We start from the raw sequence: 16636 nt of genomic DNA on the forward strand, positions 1-16636 counted from the left end.
AAAATTATTCCTAAACTGATATGCTCCTACTCAGAATGCAAGCACCAGAAAGAATAGTGTTGGGTTGTGAGATTTGGGGTATGTGTTTGTGTGTTTAACTATGCCTAGTTATCCTCTGTTATATTTTGCAGCTATCTCATGTGTTCATTGCTATCGTCGTTGTCCCTGAACTTAAATCTGTGAGTCTGAACTATGTGGAACAGGAATTTAATGTTGGGTGTGTCAGCTGTCACTGGGTTGTGTGAAAACTTTTGCACTGAAGACTTGAAGCAGCCCTCACTTTTACTCTATTTTGCATTTGAGAGACGAGATGGGTGGGGGAGACAAAAAAAGGACTTGACACTTTGATCCCTTCCCCACATTCTTGCTTTGGGAGTTGAGAGGCCTGTCTGAAAGATGTCTGTATGTGTATGTACAGGGAACCACAACTTAAGCCACGCTGCCCTGGCAGTGACCTTTGCTCTGATAAGCAGGAACACATTCTTTCAAGCAAAGATGTAATTTTGCTTCTTGTAGTAATTTTAGCATTGGTATCCTTGGTGGAAGCTTGTGTGATGTGGCACAGGGTTTTTCCAGAGTGACTCTGAGAAAGGGCCACTCACACAGCAAGAAAAGTGTGACACAGAGAGATGACCTGTGCTTTTATTTGCTTTCCTTGATAATGTTTTACAGGATGTTCATAGAAGTTTTGAACTGGCAAGATGTAGGAAGATACAGGCCATGACAGTGTGTACTTTCCATTTCAGGCTTGCTGATGTGTCTCTGTAATCAGTAATAGCTGTACTGGGCCCATGCAATGTTTTTTCAGACAGCATTAGGCTTTTAGGTTCTTGAGAAACAAATTGTTCCTTCTGGAATCCATCTGCTGTATCTTTATTCAATTTTTTAAAGTCACTTCACTGGAACTAGGTTTGTTACTTTGGAAGCCAAAATTGTTCCAGTGTGGTCAATCAAGATATGCTGGTTTACACTATACTGGTATCAAATTGAGAGAGTTTTTTGATACTTTTATTACTGACACAGACAAGGACTACAACTAAGAACCAAATTAAAAATGACAGCAGTACTGACCCCCCCATTTCCTTGCCTCTCTTCTAGTAGCCACTCCTTATCCAATAAAGAAATTTCAGACCGAACTAAGCCCTGCATTTCAGCTTAGTGGCAGGTCTCAGTGGCTAGGAACACAATTCTTTTGGATAGTAAAGATACTAATGTCATATGCCTTATCTAGATCAAGATAGATTTGCTGCATCTGCACTACTGTACACAGATAGGCTAAATGTTCTAACGGTGTAAAAACCTACAGTCTCTCAGGCAGTCCTCCGGCCATGAAGAGGATGGTTTGGAGAAGGAAATTTAGCTCTGAAGCTAGCTGGTTTGATAAAGAATGATTAAAAAATGCTTCCATAAGCTATAAGAGTGAAAGTTAAGCTCCATTTATCCTGAAAGTGACAGGTATTTGGGAGGACAGGCAAAAAAAAAAAAAATTCCTTTCTGTACTTGGAAGAACATAAGTAGACACAAAAGGGGCTTGTGCTTTGCAAGAGAATAAGAAGCCAGATTCCTTTAGTGCCTAAAGTTGTTGCTAAGAGATGAGCTGAATTATATTAAAAAAAAAAGACAGAGCATGAGTGCACAAGACTAAAGAAGGAATTGTTATTCTCTGACCCAAGAATGCACTGCTGACTTCTTGAGGAGGAGGGAAAAAGTAAAATTTATCTGTGTGCCCTCACTGCTCATTCTGAAACTTTGTGTTTGTGAAATATTTTCTTCAAATATTTTCTTGCTTGGGCACAAGGGTTGCAGACTGGTACATTCCATTCCTAACCTCCTGAACTCCTCTGTCTCAGGAGTATACATTTCCTATGTGCTGAGCAAGTCCCTGCACACAAACAAGACTCAAAAGAGTGGAACACAAATGTAGGCGCTTATCTTTCCTGTCCTCCCTTGCCTGTGCTCTGCCAACATGGCAAATACATTTTTGTTTTGCTTCTGTAACCAGCACAGAAAGATACTCTGTGTTTACTCTTTCCCCCACTCCCTTTTCTTCAGTCCAGAAGGTTACTGTGATCATAAGCTCTATGTGCACACAGGCAGGAATGCCTTCTGAGCATTGTGCTCAGACAAATTAATCAGAAAACTTGGATGAGTACTGCCATTACAACTGTGTCACTCTGAAACTAAGGTAACCTCTGCTCTAATGTTACCAGTAGCTTCTCTTGGTGAGAATTAATTGGTGATACCTTGCTGCCTTTCTGTGTATGAGTAGCCAGAGACATGAGACTGAGAGGTTTTGATACTTCTCTCTTGAACATACAGAACTGGATACTCTTCTGACAGGATATCAGCCTAAATGGCTACCACTAACCCTCTGTGGCAACTCCCCTAAAACCACAAATGAGCATGAAATGAAGTATAAACATGTAACTGAAGTGAAATAGAAAACTTGGGTTTGTAGATGACTCAAATACAGCTCCTTCCTTAAGTTCAGAGTGAAATAGAAAACTTGGGTTTGTAGATGACTCAAATACAGCTCCTTCCTTAAGTTCAGAGCTTATTTATCTACTCATAATTAATCCTTTCAGCTAAATTGGGTGATCTGATTTAACTAAAGGGTATGTGTTATGCTGTAGAAGAGATGAATTTGGTTTAATGCTGTTGTCTCTTTCCCTGGAGCTCCCCTTGACTGCTTCTGTTGGATGCTCAGCTGAGAGCTGGCTGTCTATTTAAACTGCAGCTTGCAGGGTGGGATCCATGCCTGCTTGGTTTGTAATTCACTCTTGCATGTTTCTGAAGGGGATAGCACCATGGAAACTAGCAGCATTCCAAAATAAGTTGTAGACCCCTCAAGTAATACTCACTTTATGGAACCATTTTCAGAGTAGCTGTGTTATAAATAGATTTTATGTTACAAGGTACAATAAGGGATGTACATTAGCAGCTGCTTAAAGAACTTAGCTACAGTCCCGAAATCCAAGTAACAAGTAACCATATTCCAGTAACACACAAAAGACAAGGAACTGACTCCTTGGATTAGCCTAAAGCTGTTCCACTGTTATACCACGCCAGCTCTCTACCCACTGCTTTCTTCTGTGCATCTGTTCTACACTCTGCACTTGGGGGTGTGGAACGGAGATTTAATGTCTACCAATGGTAACCCCTCCAAGTCTCATAAAGGATTTGGTACTGACAGCACAATTGTATGTTAGCCACACTTAAATATAAGGTTTAGGATTACTTTTGAACTGGAATAGTAAACTATGCTGGTTTTGCTTTTTTAATCCATAATCCAGCAATTCTGCTGCATATTACCACTGAACTCTCACATGGAGAGTCCCTTTTCTGTGGGTGATGACTGTGAGGATGTGTGGTGTTATATGTGGGAGCTTGGAGGGACTTTGTGATTTAAATGAGACCACAATAAAATGTTCTACACAAGTTAGAGAAACATACAAGATGGCCCACTACAACAAACATTGTTTGACATACAAGTTAATAGTGACTGCAGTTTCCTGCTCCCTTTTGTTTTTCAAAGTGCTGGGATACTTCTGTCATAGCTGCTCCTCCTTCAGAGCTGAAGTAGATTATATGTTATATAGCCTCTCTGATCTTTGGCTGCTTGTTTCAATAATATCTTTCATTAATGGGCATACAGAGTAATTTTAAGTGATAAAGTGATATCTTAGTAATATCCTAGGTTCAGATTCTTACTGCATACCCCAGAGTTATAAGTACTATTCACTTTGAGGACTGCAATGAGGATGCTCAAAATCATTTTCAGGCTCGAGAACATACATTATTACAGCACTGGCCCATTAAAATGTCTTGAGAAAGAGAGTATTTTAATTAGAATCTATTTTGGGTTGTGGTTTCTTTTTTTTTTTTTTTGTCCAATGACCTAACTATGATATGCATAGAAAATTACAGGAAAAAATACTAGAGCTGTTTTCAGGTCTGCTTCCCTAGGTAGGAGCTGGTTAGTAGTTAATCTTGGCTGCATTAGAGCTAAAGCAGCTTAGAATTATGAAAATTCTGTAGCTTATGCTGCTTTTAATTGGTTCTTAAGGCACCCATTTGAGTTTAAGATGGCTTTATCTTTCTAACAAGTGCTCTCATTTAAAAACAGAGAATATCCCTATTGAGCAACATCTTCAGTGAATGAATATTGCCAGTAAAATAAATGCATCTTTAGCCTACATCTTAATCTTGAATCAGAGGTAGAATTTAATGAGAAAGTACCAGTCCAGATACTAATGCAGTAAAACCATGGGCATTAAAAACCTTTCAGTGACTACTCACATCTGGGTAATAGTCCATGGTGGGCACCAGGCGCTCTATCAAGGCCTCCAGTGATCCAGAAACAAGGTTCCCATCCTGATAAACAGGGTCCACACATCTCTCTCCCATGTCTGGCTGCACTTGCCCACTACAACTGGAACCAAGCATGCTGGAAAATATTGGCGTCTGGGGCATAGTTTCCTGCAGAAGCGGCAAAGAAAGGGAGAGAGGGTTAAGCTTTCTTTCAGGATGTCTTATGTGTGGGTTTTACAGAGGCATACATTAAACACAATTACATATTTGACTGAAGGCAGCTTCAGCATTCAAGCTGAGTTCTGAATCCAAGCAGTCACACATCTGCAAGCTGGCTTTAGTGTTTGAAATGCACTTTAAACTATGTCTCTAAGGCTGTAGATGTACGAGCTGTAAGAATTTTCCTCACTGCACTTGATTTCTTCCTTCTCCACAGTTTTTCTTATCCTTTATGCATAAAACTAGATGGAGATGAAAATACAGAGTGCTTTCTGAATTTCCAAGATACTGAAGTGGTGCCTTACTGAAAAAACAAACAAAGCCTTAATGTTCCCCTTTTTACTCATTTTGAAGTCACATCTTTGGCTAAAACACTTTACTCGTGATGATAAATCCCTCGCCACTTCTACAGCTAGATGTAATCCAGGTCTTAGCAGAAGTGCATCTTCTGCACATAGATATCACTGGAAACAGCGGGAGATATTCTGTCTGAACAGAACTGCCTTTTTTTTTTTAACATGTATGTGAAACCAGGAACTGAGTGGAACTGTGACATGTTCTGCAATATACAACTCCAATTTAAAGTCTGTTTGGAGATCTTTGCTTAGGATACAAACCTTTTGTCGCAACACAAAAACCACACGAAGGTTTGGGGTTTGCACCTCCCTTCCCTTGGCCACAGCTGTATCACTGTACCACAGTCTTTGAGTAAACTGAAGGGGTTTTTTTGTTTGTTTTAAATTGGCTACAGCTTAAATCTATGCAGAAGGCTAAACAAAACATCCTGCTACTGTATGTAAAGGTTGAAAATGCTATTCAGCATCAAAACAGTTCCCCCTGGCTGCTGAAATAGTCAAGACTGTTTAGGAGATCAAGCGCAAAGAAGGCAGCGTTAACTCTTGAGCTGCTGTCTCACTGTCTCTGAAAGAGACAAGATATTGACATAGATGAAAAGCACTTATGTAGATGAAAAGGATTAGGCCATTACCAGTACCTTTAACCTGACAGCTGTTTCTAACTGCGCTCATCTCTCACTCTTAAGTCTTCTTCTGAGCAATTTTTTAATGCAAGGCACATTTTTCCTCTCAAACTCCCTGAAGTCAGTCATTCATGTTTACAACTGGAATACAGAACATTTTTCTCTTCTTAAGCTCTGACAAATGCTAAGTGCATTGTGAGAAAAAAATACAGTATTAACAGAACTTGTTTATCAAAGTGACAGATTTACTTATGTGTGAAGCTGATAAGTAGAACTGTTTTATGGCTTTTACCAAAAGACCGTTGCGTACATACATACATGATAGAGCTAGAAGGGAAGTGTAATTCCCTGTAAGTTAAAAAATAGCAGCTGTTTAATAGCAACCAGGGGGATCACAATGAGGAGTGGAGTTCAGTTTCAGAAGTTCAGGACATAAGAGTCAAAAAAACCAGAAAATGCAGGACCTAATGTCATATCAAAAGAAATTAAAAATTACAGTTCTGCACAAAAGTGCATTCAGCTTACTCAGTATTTTACTGATTTATCTGTTAGGCCCAAGCTTTGCAGTACACAACACTGAGAAGCAGCTGAAGCATACGCTGAAGCTAACGGCTTTGCTATCTGTACTATGTAACTCGCCAGTAATTTGCTTTTTTCCCTTTTAAGGTCCATAGCAATACTGCCCCAAGCTGCTTCTCAGGATGGTCTGGCTGTGATGAGCACTTCTGGCTAACAACGCGAAGTTGCACAGGGCTTTTAAGGGAAGCTAACCATCAAACAAATCCCCTCTGAAACGATGCTTTAGCGGGAAACGTACCCCGCTTTTGCTATCAAGCCTTTTAAACTCCTTTAAGGCTGCTTTCATTGTTGCATCAGTTTTTTTAAAGACCCCTCTGGGGCGCAGCCCGTGCCGCTCCCCGCCGCCCTGGCTCTCCCAGCGGGGCTGGCTGCCGCCCCCCCGCCCGCATCCGGCGGTGCCACCCCGTTACCGGCACCGCCGCGGGGCGCGCTCGGCCGGCTGTCCCCGCGGGAGGGCAGCGGCCGCAGCCGGGGCGCGCTCCGCCGCCGGGGCCCCGCGTTCCCGGGGCACTCGCCGCGCTGCCCGCGCCCCAGCCCCGCTGCCCGGCAGCACCTGCCGCCCGGCTGCGCCCTCCCGCCTGCCCCGGACGCTGCTGCTGCCGCCGCCGGGAGCCGCTCCTGGCGTCCTCCGCGTGGCGGAACCGGCGGGGCGCTGGCTCCGCCGCAGGGGCAGCTCCGCGCCAAACCCACCCGTGCCTTCCACGCTTACGGGGGTTCCCGCTCCGCGCCACCCCGGCGCTCTGCACCCCCGGAGCCCGCAGGTGGCGGGCGGGGTGGCGCCGGCAGCGGCCGCCCCGGCGCGGCGCTTACCCTCATCTTCCTGGGCGCCGCGCTCCCCCGGCGGCGCGGGCACCGGGCCCCGCGGCTCTGACAGCTCCGCCGCCCGCCCGCGCCGCCGCTCCCGCCGCGCCTGACGTCACGGCCGCCGCGGCGCCCCGTTGGCTGAGCGGCGGCGGGGCCCGTTCAAACGGGGCCGCGCGGGGAGGGCGCGCCCAGCCGGGGGCTGCCGCGGGGGAGCCGCGGCACCTTTTCTTCTTTGGGCATCTGATCTTTCTGCTTGGGTGGGTTGGTTGGTTGTTCGTTCTTCCCCCTTTTGTTTGCTTGTTTGTTTTTTCCCTTTTCTGTGTTTTTTTTCCCCCAGGTACACGTTTTTAAGCCACCAGACCGCCCGTGTTTCTGCGCGCCCAGCACAGCGCGGGTGCCTGCGCTCTCCCCCGCGTGTGCCGGTGCGCGGGGAGCGCTGCCGGGGGCGCCCCGTCGGCGGGCAGAGCCGCGGGACGCGCTGCTCCGGCATCGCCCTGCTCCGGCATCGCCCAGACCTCCCCGCTGATAATTGTTTTTATTCTTCCCTCGGTCAGAGTTGTTTCTCTTTTCAAGTTGCCTGAGCCAGCCATCTGATAGCCCTGGTCCCAAACCGTAGGGCTGACGCGGAACCAGCCCGTGTTGTGTCACACACGGGCACGGGTGCCTGTGCAGAACCTGATCTCCCGTGGGGAAGGCTCCGGGCTGCATCCAGCCTCCCCACGAAGTTCCCCACCTGTACCCAGGCGCAGCTGGGGGTTGCCATCTTTGCAGCCTTTCCCCACACAAGCAAATCTTTCCCACCCTGTTTTCATTTTACTTGAATTGGGATGGTTTAGTAGTCGGTATATTGTTTCGAGTAATTATTTAAATTTATTTTTATTATTAAAATTATGTATTTAATTGCTGTGTTTGAATATGTAGCAGAAGCCTTCATTGGTTTCCATGGTGATTAATGTAGGAAAAGCCTTTTTGGAAGTAGGCATGCCGCTCTAGGTAGGTGGGCACAGCACACGAATTTAGGCACATGCACATACTCAGGAGCATAACATTCATGATTGCTCACAATTTGAGAACAAGCACTGTCATCCATCCTAAACACACATTAATTTTGGAAAGACGTGTAGCTACCCATCATCTTTACTGCTTGCTTACTAAATTCCTTCTTGGTTTCCAAATTCTAACAGATCTGCTACAGAGATGATTTTCCTTATTTGCAATGAGGTTTTTCTTTTAAACGACTACTTGAAAAGTCTTTCCCCCCCCCCCCCTGCCCCCACCAACAGTCTGCTTTGCTGTTAGTGTCAATCCCATCTCTTAGCTGTACTCCACAACCTTCAGAGAGTGCAGGTGCTGTAGCAGATCTGATGCCTGTTAATGCTGAGCCTTTCCTCAGTTACAGTCCACTGCCTGCCTTGGACACTGAGCAAGTTCCAGGTGGCAGTCCCAGGTTGGAATCCAGTGAGTGGTCTGACCTGCTGCACTGCCATGTTAGGACCTTACTGTGTAATGCCACAGGAGGGTGAGGGACAAGTTTTGTTAAGTCTTGTTCAAACATCATGAAGTTCTTTATAAAGAGTTATCAAAAGCAGAAGGTATTAATTCGTAGGCTATCACTGTATAACATGATAATATTTCGTTCTGAATGCTATGAATATCTTTTAATACCTCATCTAGTATTTACGGCTAAGAACAACACCAGCAAGCCTGCAAATAAATATGCCTGAAAAACAGGTATTGAATTTCATTCTGTTTCTGTGCTAATCTGTTTTCCCACCTTACTCAAACATTTGCTGAGGCTTGTAGAAGAATATGTCCATTAATCTTAGCAAAACATACATAGTTAATTGAGCTCTAGTCACAGATTCAATCTGTTGTAAAAATAACCCCTGATCTTTTTGTTTGTTTGGGGTTTTGTTGGGTTTTTTGACATCAGAAATTAGATCTGTCCTGTCACTGGAACTAAGAAATGTAGGAATTAAGAAACATTCTAATAGAATTAAGGAGAACTATGCTAGCTAGGCATGCTCTCTCTTCACTGTGACTTGTATCTATACTGTGGTGTTTTTCCGTATTCCTACATTCAGTAGTACAGCAGAGTCTGTTCAGACTTTTTTGTACTTATAGGTAAAGGAGCATATGCATGTAAATTTCTTGTTTATATACATACCTAGGTATGTGCATACAAATGTTGGGGCGTTTGTTAGGATACAAGTTCAGTGAAATGTCTTTTTTTCCTTTCCGATTCACTATGATTGGTTTTGGGGACATTGTATTGTGCAGTCTTGTTGAAAAGGTAGTTTTTTACAAATCAGAGGAGCTGAAGGCCTAAATTCGGCTCATACAACATGTAATAGATGAATCATGTTATCATTCTGTTTCATTTCCCCTTCTGTAAAGTGTGGATGATGACCTTTAGCTATCTATATTCTGAGTGTTGAAATCTGTTGATACAGAAACTCTCTGAGGTCTAATTGTTTTTGTAGTTATGTAAGTTCTGTTCCTCAGCAAATTGCTTGCATTTTGAAGATGTTTCCATCAGGCATTGCCTCATGTTACTGGTGGGTGGACCCTAGAGCAAGTTTAATCAGCAGAGCCTGTACTCGTTCTGTAGCTTGCTTTTGAGGCAACACTGCTGTGGTTCACTTGAGCTGGTCAGAGCAGCATCTTGCTGCAGAGTGAGTCAGCAGCAGCCATGCTGTGACTGTCTCAACCTTCAAGGTTGCTTCAGCCCCTCTCACACTGGCTAACATCGCCCTAACAAGTTCCATTATCTTATGATTAATGACCTGGATTGACACGTGAGGTATTTGGGTTCTATTCCTGCTTATGCTATGGACACTTGGCCGACAAATTTTTTAATCCTGCCGTGCCCTCAGTATTCGTCTGTGAGATGCTGATAAGGATGTTTTCATGCTGTTGCACTTATTTTGTATGTTCTTATATTTGGGCAGTAAGTTTTTGCATTATTGTGTTGGAATACAGTTTCCTAGTACAGTTACATCTCGAGTGGAAAATTGCTGGCCACTAGTTTGGTAAAACCAAGAAATTTTAGCAAAGAAAAATGGATGAAAATGAAGGAGAGCTTGTTTTGAGAGTGAAGATTATAGACAGTCAGGGAAGAAGAAACTTGAATTTTCTTCCACTTGTCTTAGATAATGGCATTTTGGAAATAACTTGTTCAAATGTGCCTGTGTGTATATTTAAAATGTAATTGTACTTAAGAAAAATGAGTCATTACAAATGTCATTAATGCTGATCTGAGGCTATAAAGTCAATTACAAAGAGACTCTCCTAGAAATGCTGCCCTTGGAGCTTTCATTGTCAAGCTACTCGAGTCACTTGCTTGGTCACCTTCCACACAAGTCTGTTAATAATAAACATTTGGTTTCATTTAACAGAGTATGTCAACATGCTTTAAAGCCCCAGCATCTGCACTGAAGGAAGCAAAGAGGGACAAAGCCAGAGGAACTGGCATTGAAAATTAACCTATTTGTGTATGGCATCGGTCATATTGTTGATTAAATACCAACATGGGATCAAGTCTTCATCTGTCCATTCCCACCCTTTTAAGTACATAGTAGGATGAACAGAGCACATTGCTTAGGTCTTTGAAGCACTGCTGGGTTTAGTGCCTAGCCTTGTTTCTTACTTGGAGGGTGAGTCTGAGCTGTTACCCAGAGCTCTACAGGCCTCGCAAGTGGCCGGGGTATAGAGGGTGACTGTGTTTGCACGTTCTCTTCCACTGGTACATGATCCCCACAGAGCAGTGCAGAAACCTGCCCACCACCTTCACAGCTATAGTTACAGGTGTATAGAGTGCTCTGCTTCTTCCTGTTGTGGAAGGCTTTAAGGTATTCAGCTGGATATTGTCATTTGGAATTTGAAAAGGAATGCTGTATTAAACGTGTGCATTATATTTATGGATTTTATGGATTGATAGGCCTGGTTATAGACTGAACCATTTTATCTGGACTTGAGATAAGGAACTTGTCCAGGAAATGCCATTAAACTTCACAACAATGGCCTTAGATAGGGCTTTTACATGGACCCATGTTAGTATGGACCACTTGTAAGACTTTATCATTTAAGCAGTAGAATGTATTTAGAGCTTCAAAGCCTCAGGTGGCTGTCTTCAGGGAACATTTGGGTTCTGGTCTTATTTGTAGGGCTGCACAAGTGTTCAAGATTTCCTTGTTGTACACAAATTTTAAGATTTAAAAGCTGTTCTCAAACCACTTTTAGATGAATTTCAAGACTTCTAAATTTCAGAGATTCATGCTGCAGAATAACTTGATGGCACATTAATAACATAGCAGCAGATGGGAGTGGGAGGAAAGAGTTTCAAATAGTGGTTCTGAACCGAGCAAAGCTTTATAAGCTTGAAGCAAGGTTGAATATGCTAGCCAGCAGTCTGTGGTACTGACCATGCCTTTGTCTCCCTCTCTGTGCCCTGGGGCATGATGAATCTTTCCACACAATAGTTTTGTCAGAGCCAATGGATGCTGTAATTTCAAAATGGCATTTTCCATTTTGAAAATGTTTTGCTGAAGAGGTCCTGACCCACTCTATCTCTTGGGTATCCAGCAATTTTAAGAGCAAACCAAGATGAAAATATAGGAGCAACTTAAGATGTGGTTTGTTGCTATGTCTGTTTTTGGTTCTACCTGAAAGGGAAAACTAATTGTGAAAATTGTATTCTGTATCTGTGGAGCAAACTGCGTTTTCCCTGGCATCAGGTCAGCTCTCTGACACCACTGAGAATAACTCTCTGCTGGGCAGTGTGAAACAGATCTTCCCCTGATGCTCGGTACTGTAGCTCCCTCTTGGACTGAAAGGAAAGGCCTTCCCCAGGATTTAGAGAGGACATGGTGCTAATCCCCAGTTTTTTGTGCTTCTGCCAAAATAACAGATTTAACATAACCTGACACACGAGTTGCCTGTGATACTGGTGTGTGGCTGTTAACTAATGACTAAGGTTTTAATGCTTCTTCTGGCACTGCTGCCAATTTCACTACTAGTGAAATTCTTGGTTTTCATGGATACTCTAGTCACAGAAATCTGTAGTTTTTAGGAATTATCTTGCCTGATGATTAAGATTTAAGATAGATTCAGTTGGGAAACAACACAGTAATATATCATTAATATCTTTATTATATTCTTGATCGGTGTGGATCAATCAGCTTTGATTAAATAAAATAAAAATATAAAGGGGTGATAGTTCTACTTTGCATGAAGGATGTAACAAGAGATCCCTTACCAGAGTCTGAGGACCTCAGCTCATTTAAAGGCAGAGGAGAGTTAGAGAGTGAACTAAAGGAAAAGATCTCAGAAAAAGATGTGGGCTGGGCCTTCTCTGCTTAAAGGAGCTGCTAAAACTTGTCATGCATAAATGGCAATTTGTGTGTTTTCAGGAGGTGATGGAGCCTTCTCACTGTTTTTTAAGAAAGGGCAGAAAAGGCACAAAAAACCTATTTAGCTGCTTTTAGTGTTTGTGATTCAGGTTTGATTTTGACTCCAGCAAGGAATAACAGAGGCATGTTAGTGTAATATGCACTCTTTATAGTAATTTTATTTCAGGCCTTCTTAAGTTCAATATTTAAAAACAACTGGTATTCTATTTTAAATTGGGCTCAAGTTTGGGTTCTAGATGAAGGAGTTCTGGACTTATCCTAGCTAGTGTGTCCTTTACTTGCATATTCATGCTTGCTGTGACACCAGCAATTCCAAGTCTGTGCCACTGAGCAGAAAGAGAAAATCAATTATGCCAAGAAAGGAGCATGTACATACATCAGCAATTTGGTGCCCAGGGGAAGAAAAATCTGCATGTCTGCTGATGTCAATCTTCTTGATATGGTATTTTTGTAAATGCACGTAGGTTGCTATTTCTTTTAACTAGCTCAACAAAAAATAAATTTTTTTTTAGTGTTATAAGCTTCAGGGCATCACAATTAGCAGATCAAAATTGCCAGTTTGATTAGTCAACCTTCTGTTTGCTTTAGCAGAAACTATGACAGTGACACTGTTAGCATTCCCACAGGTATTTTGGAAGATTCATTACGATTAGTGATGGGGTCCATTGCTTTCCCCTCCAATTTTAATTCTCTTTGGTTCTACAAATTTTATTTCTCAGCTGATGGAGAGAAATTCTGGGCTGATGAGCTCATTTGCAGTAACTCACCTGCAGCTGTATTAGTTTAAAAACGTTTGTATTAAACATGTGATGTATCTTGTCTTACCTGAATTACTGCAAGTAACTCAGTTCCCATGAACATCTACTGCTTGGACTCCTTTTGCTGATGCTGCCAAGAAGCTCATCAGCACTTTTTGGGGGATTTTTAGAGTATTCTGAAGTCTACTCGTTTTTCAGGGCAGTTAACTGCTGTTGGTTTCATTCTACTGGCTTTATTTGGAATAGAATTAAGGTGTGATCACCTTGATAACATCTTGAGGAAAATATATGGAGAAGTATTGTGAAAATAGTTAAATATGGTATAATTTTAGCAAGAAGCTGTCACCAAATTAAGTTTTCAAAAAGAATTTTTAAGAAAGCATTTTGAATGACAAGAGCTAGTGAACAAATGGATGAGCTCCCAAGCCTACTTAGTTTTATCTCTAAGCACTTTTCTGTCACCTACAGTGTCTTTCAGCATAGTTTGAGCTACCTGGGAAGGACTGGCACAATCCGATCACAAACTGTATATTGAATTGATGCTGAGTAGTACAGAACAGAGGTTATTAGTTCTTATAGATATATGTTTATACTTTTTTACATATCCTGGGACACAGTCTCAGACTATTCAAGCATAAACTATTGAATGTGACACTCTAAAATAGCATGGCCCTATGTGCTCAGATTTGCACTGGGTTAAGCTTAGGACTGTTCTGCAGGTGAACAAACCCCCTGCTGTAGATGCATAAATGTTGAAAATAAAAAATAAAATATTCAGTGATCTACCTGTGTGCTAGTGGTATTAGCTGAACAATTACTCTTCTGTTTTGCTAAGGCATCTTGACGTGAATCAGTCACAGAATTCATGTGACTGAGCTACTTTGGCCCAACCCTTTATGAAAATATCTTTATAAGGACATAAATGTAAGTGTACTACAAACAGAAAAAGATTTACTGTCTTCCTGGAGCTTTTATTTCCTCTGTGGTCTGTACTGGTCAAGCCACAATTCAAATAGCTGATGATGAAAAACCCATGTGCTCATTGAACCTGTTTGCTTTGTCATTTAGGACTGGCACTCACCTGAAAGCTGCCTAAGTCGTAGGATAACAAGTTTCAATAATTTGTAGTTGAATATTCTTCTAGGGGCAGGGGGAGCACTTATATTTTTGTCAGGAAGATATTATTGGATTTTTCACCCTTTCTTCTGCCTTTTTCAAGTTCATTGTGTCAGTATTAAAAATCCTTTTAGGGACGTTGTTTTATCATTTTATGTAAATTTTACAATTTATATTCTTCCACCTTCTTACCAGGGGAAAAATCAAACGGTATAAAACAAATACAGTGAATTCAAGAGCCATGTATGTTTTGATGAGTCTGGATTTCAACCCTACAGCTGCTGCTGTGGCATAAAACAGATGTCGTGTCAGCCAGCGACTTCAAAGGGGATTCCCTAGGCATGAGCATGTGGGAAACTTAAAACTGATCTTGTTTCCCCAGGGGAAGCTTGTTCCTTCTGCTGCTCTCTGGTGTTCCCCATTAAACTCTGTTCCCGGGTCTGCAAAAGCTCTGCATACCATGGGCACAACCTGGTTTAGCTCAGGTTTAGAGACTTGTTTTAAGGTTCTGTGGGTGGATTTCCCTGGTTTGAGTTGTTTGTTTTGGGGGTTGGTTTGTTTGGTTTTGACTTCTTATTTTCGTTTGTGCAGGGGTGCCAAATCTCCCTAAAATCCATGGTCATGTTGGTAAAAGATTTTTCTAGGATAGATCTCAGAAATTTGTAGTCTCTGTAGAAATCGGAAAGTGCTGTAGTGGTTGATGCTATTTTCCCTGCATTTCCTACTTTCCTAACTACCTTTTTTTCTCCAGAGCTAGACAAGATAGAAAGCTACACAAGATCCATATTGTAGAATACAGATGAGGAGAGAAGCTGTGGAGAGATATATGCTGGGTTTGTGAAATGAATAGCTGTCTCTAAGAAATTACTGCAATAAACGTAATGAGGAATTATTGAGTGGTGTTCAGAAGCATGGTCTCCACTTGCTCAGGAAAGTACAGTCAACTCTGTTATGTAGTTTTATCTCTGTAAAGTCTCAAAACACTAGCACTCTACATACAAGCTGTAAAATGTTACATAAAGCTTAAACACACACATTGCATAAAAATGAAAATATGTAACAAATATTTCAATTATTTTGGATCGCAAGAATGAGAGCAATTTAAAAACCTTGTTTCATTTCCCTGCCATCCTATCCCTTCTTGGTGCTTCTGTGTGTCCTGAACTGATAGTTAGCTACTGTTTGACTGATATTTGAGCGGGTGGTTTAAAAGTAAAAGCTTTCCATGTCTTGGCAAATTTCCTGGACAGTCTATTCATAATGCCTTTAACTTTGCTAATTATATGAGATTTTTGGCCAGGTAGTACTCTCACACTTCTTTAAAGTCTGTATACATGAGAAAAAGCTTCAAAGTGCCTTGCCCCCAAATGAAGCTGCTTAAGAGTAATGACAACAGTGTTGATTGTTAATTTGGGAATGTTCACTGAAAATCAGATTGTTTTTCTTGTGTAGGAGACTAGTTCCCTATGATTATTTTATAATTTCCTCTTTTTCTCATTCGCGGCTCCCACAGAATATGTGCATCACAAAGACAAGGTAGAAATCCTAAACTTACAAGACATCCCACTGGGAGTTAGTTCAGACCTAATAGTACTGAATTAAAAAATACAGCTTGTTTCACATGAAGTGTTGCAGATGCATTAAGTTATTGAAACAGTTATCTTTGCAAATTCTTTAATAAAATCCAGCCTAATTTCAATTTGGGAGATCTAAAATGCTCTGTTGTGTGTTTTCAGCATAGATGTTTTATAGATTTACATATCACGACCATTTTCTACTGATGATACTATATTTTACCATTTTATGTTGTTCTAGAATAATTAGGGCCATAATAAAAAAACCTTTATGGACAGAATTCTGCCATGATTACCCACCAGCCTGCATCAAATCACTCTGATAAGAAGGCTGAGGAATTTCTTGTCATATTATACTTTGTGCAAAACCAGTCCAGAAAAGGGGGTGTATCACATTCTTACTACTTCTGTGTTCCTTATTGGATCTGCTCTTTTTGTGGTATAAAAATTCGGTGATGCTGGAGAAATTTGAGACTAGAGAGGCACTCAAGTTGTTGTCATTTTAAACACCTGTGTTGTAAGTTGAGCACAGTCTTGCTGCATGCCCTTGGTAGGTGGAGTTAGACACCTGCCCCTTCTCACACCTACATCTATTGAAGTAAAGAAGGGTTTGTTCAAGTGGAGCACTTGTTTCTAGAAATGGGATTGTAATTTTAAAGCAAAAGCTGAAAAGCATTGAATATGCTAGTGCTTTTTATTGGTAGTTATTTTCTGAAGTAAGTGAAAGTCTTCAATTGCCCTAGCATTGCATGATACATAATAATTCCTATTAGCTAGTACATTAATTAACTTTTGTAATGGATGTTCTATGAATGTGTTGAAATGGCTGCTTTATGCTCTGCAGTTCCCAGTGAGTCTATTGAGTGAAATAATTTTTTTTGTTGT

General features: G+C 41.6%; 1 protein-coding gene across 4 annotated transcripts in view; it reads right to left on the minus strand.

The window, feature by feature from the left end:
• RASGEF1A (RasGEF domain family member 1A) overlaps window positions 1–16636 on the minus strand; it is a 156579-nt gene that overhangs the window by 20617 nt on the left and 119326 nt on the right. For 3 of the 4 annotated variants that reach the window (XM_010400892.3, XM_010400891.3, XM_019286677.2), the window contains one exon: window positions 4300–4479. In XM_010400892.3, the coding sequence (XP_010399194.1) occupies window positions 4300–4473 (174 nt within the window). In that variant the 5' untranslated portion in view covers window positions 4474–4479. Of the gene's footprint in view, window positions 1–4299; window positions 4480–6898; window positions 6978–16636 lie in introns of those variants that run through there. The other variant, XM_039553906.1, reaches the window with a different exon arrangement.

This window comes from Corvus cornix, chromosome 6, assembly GCF_000738735.6.
Source record: "Corvus cornix cornix isolate S_Up_H32 chromosome 6, ASM73873v5, whole genome shotgun sequence".
Classification (NCBI taxonomy): Eukaryota; Metazoa; Chordata; class Aves; order Passeriformes; family Corvidae; genus Corvus; species Corvus cornix.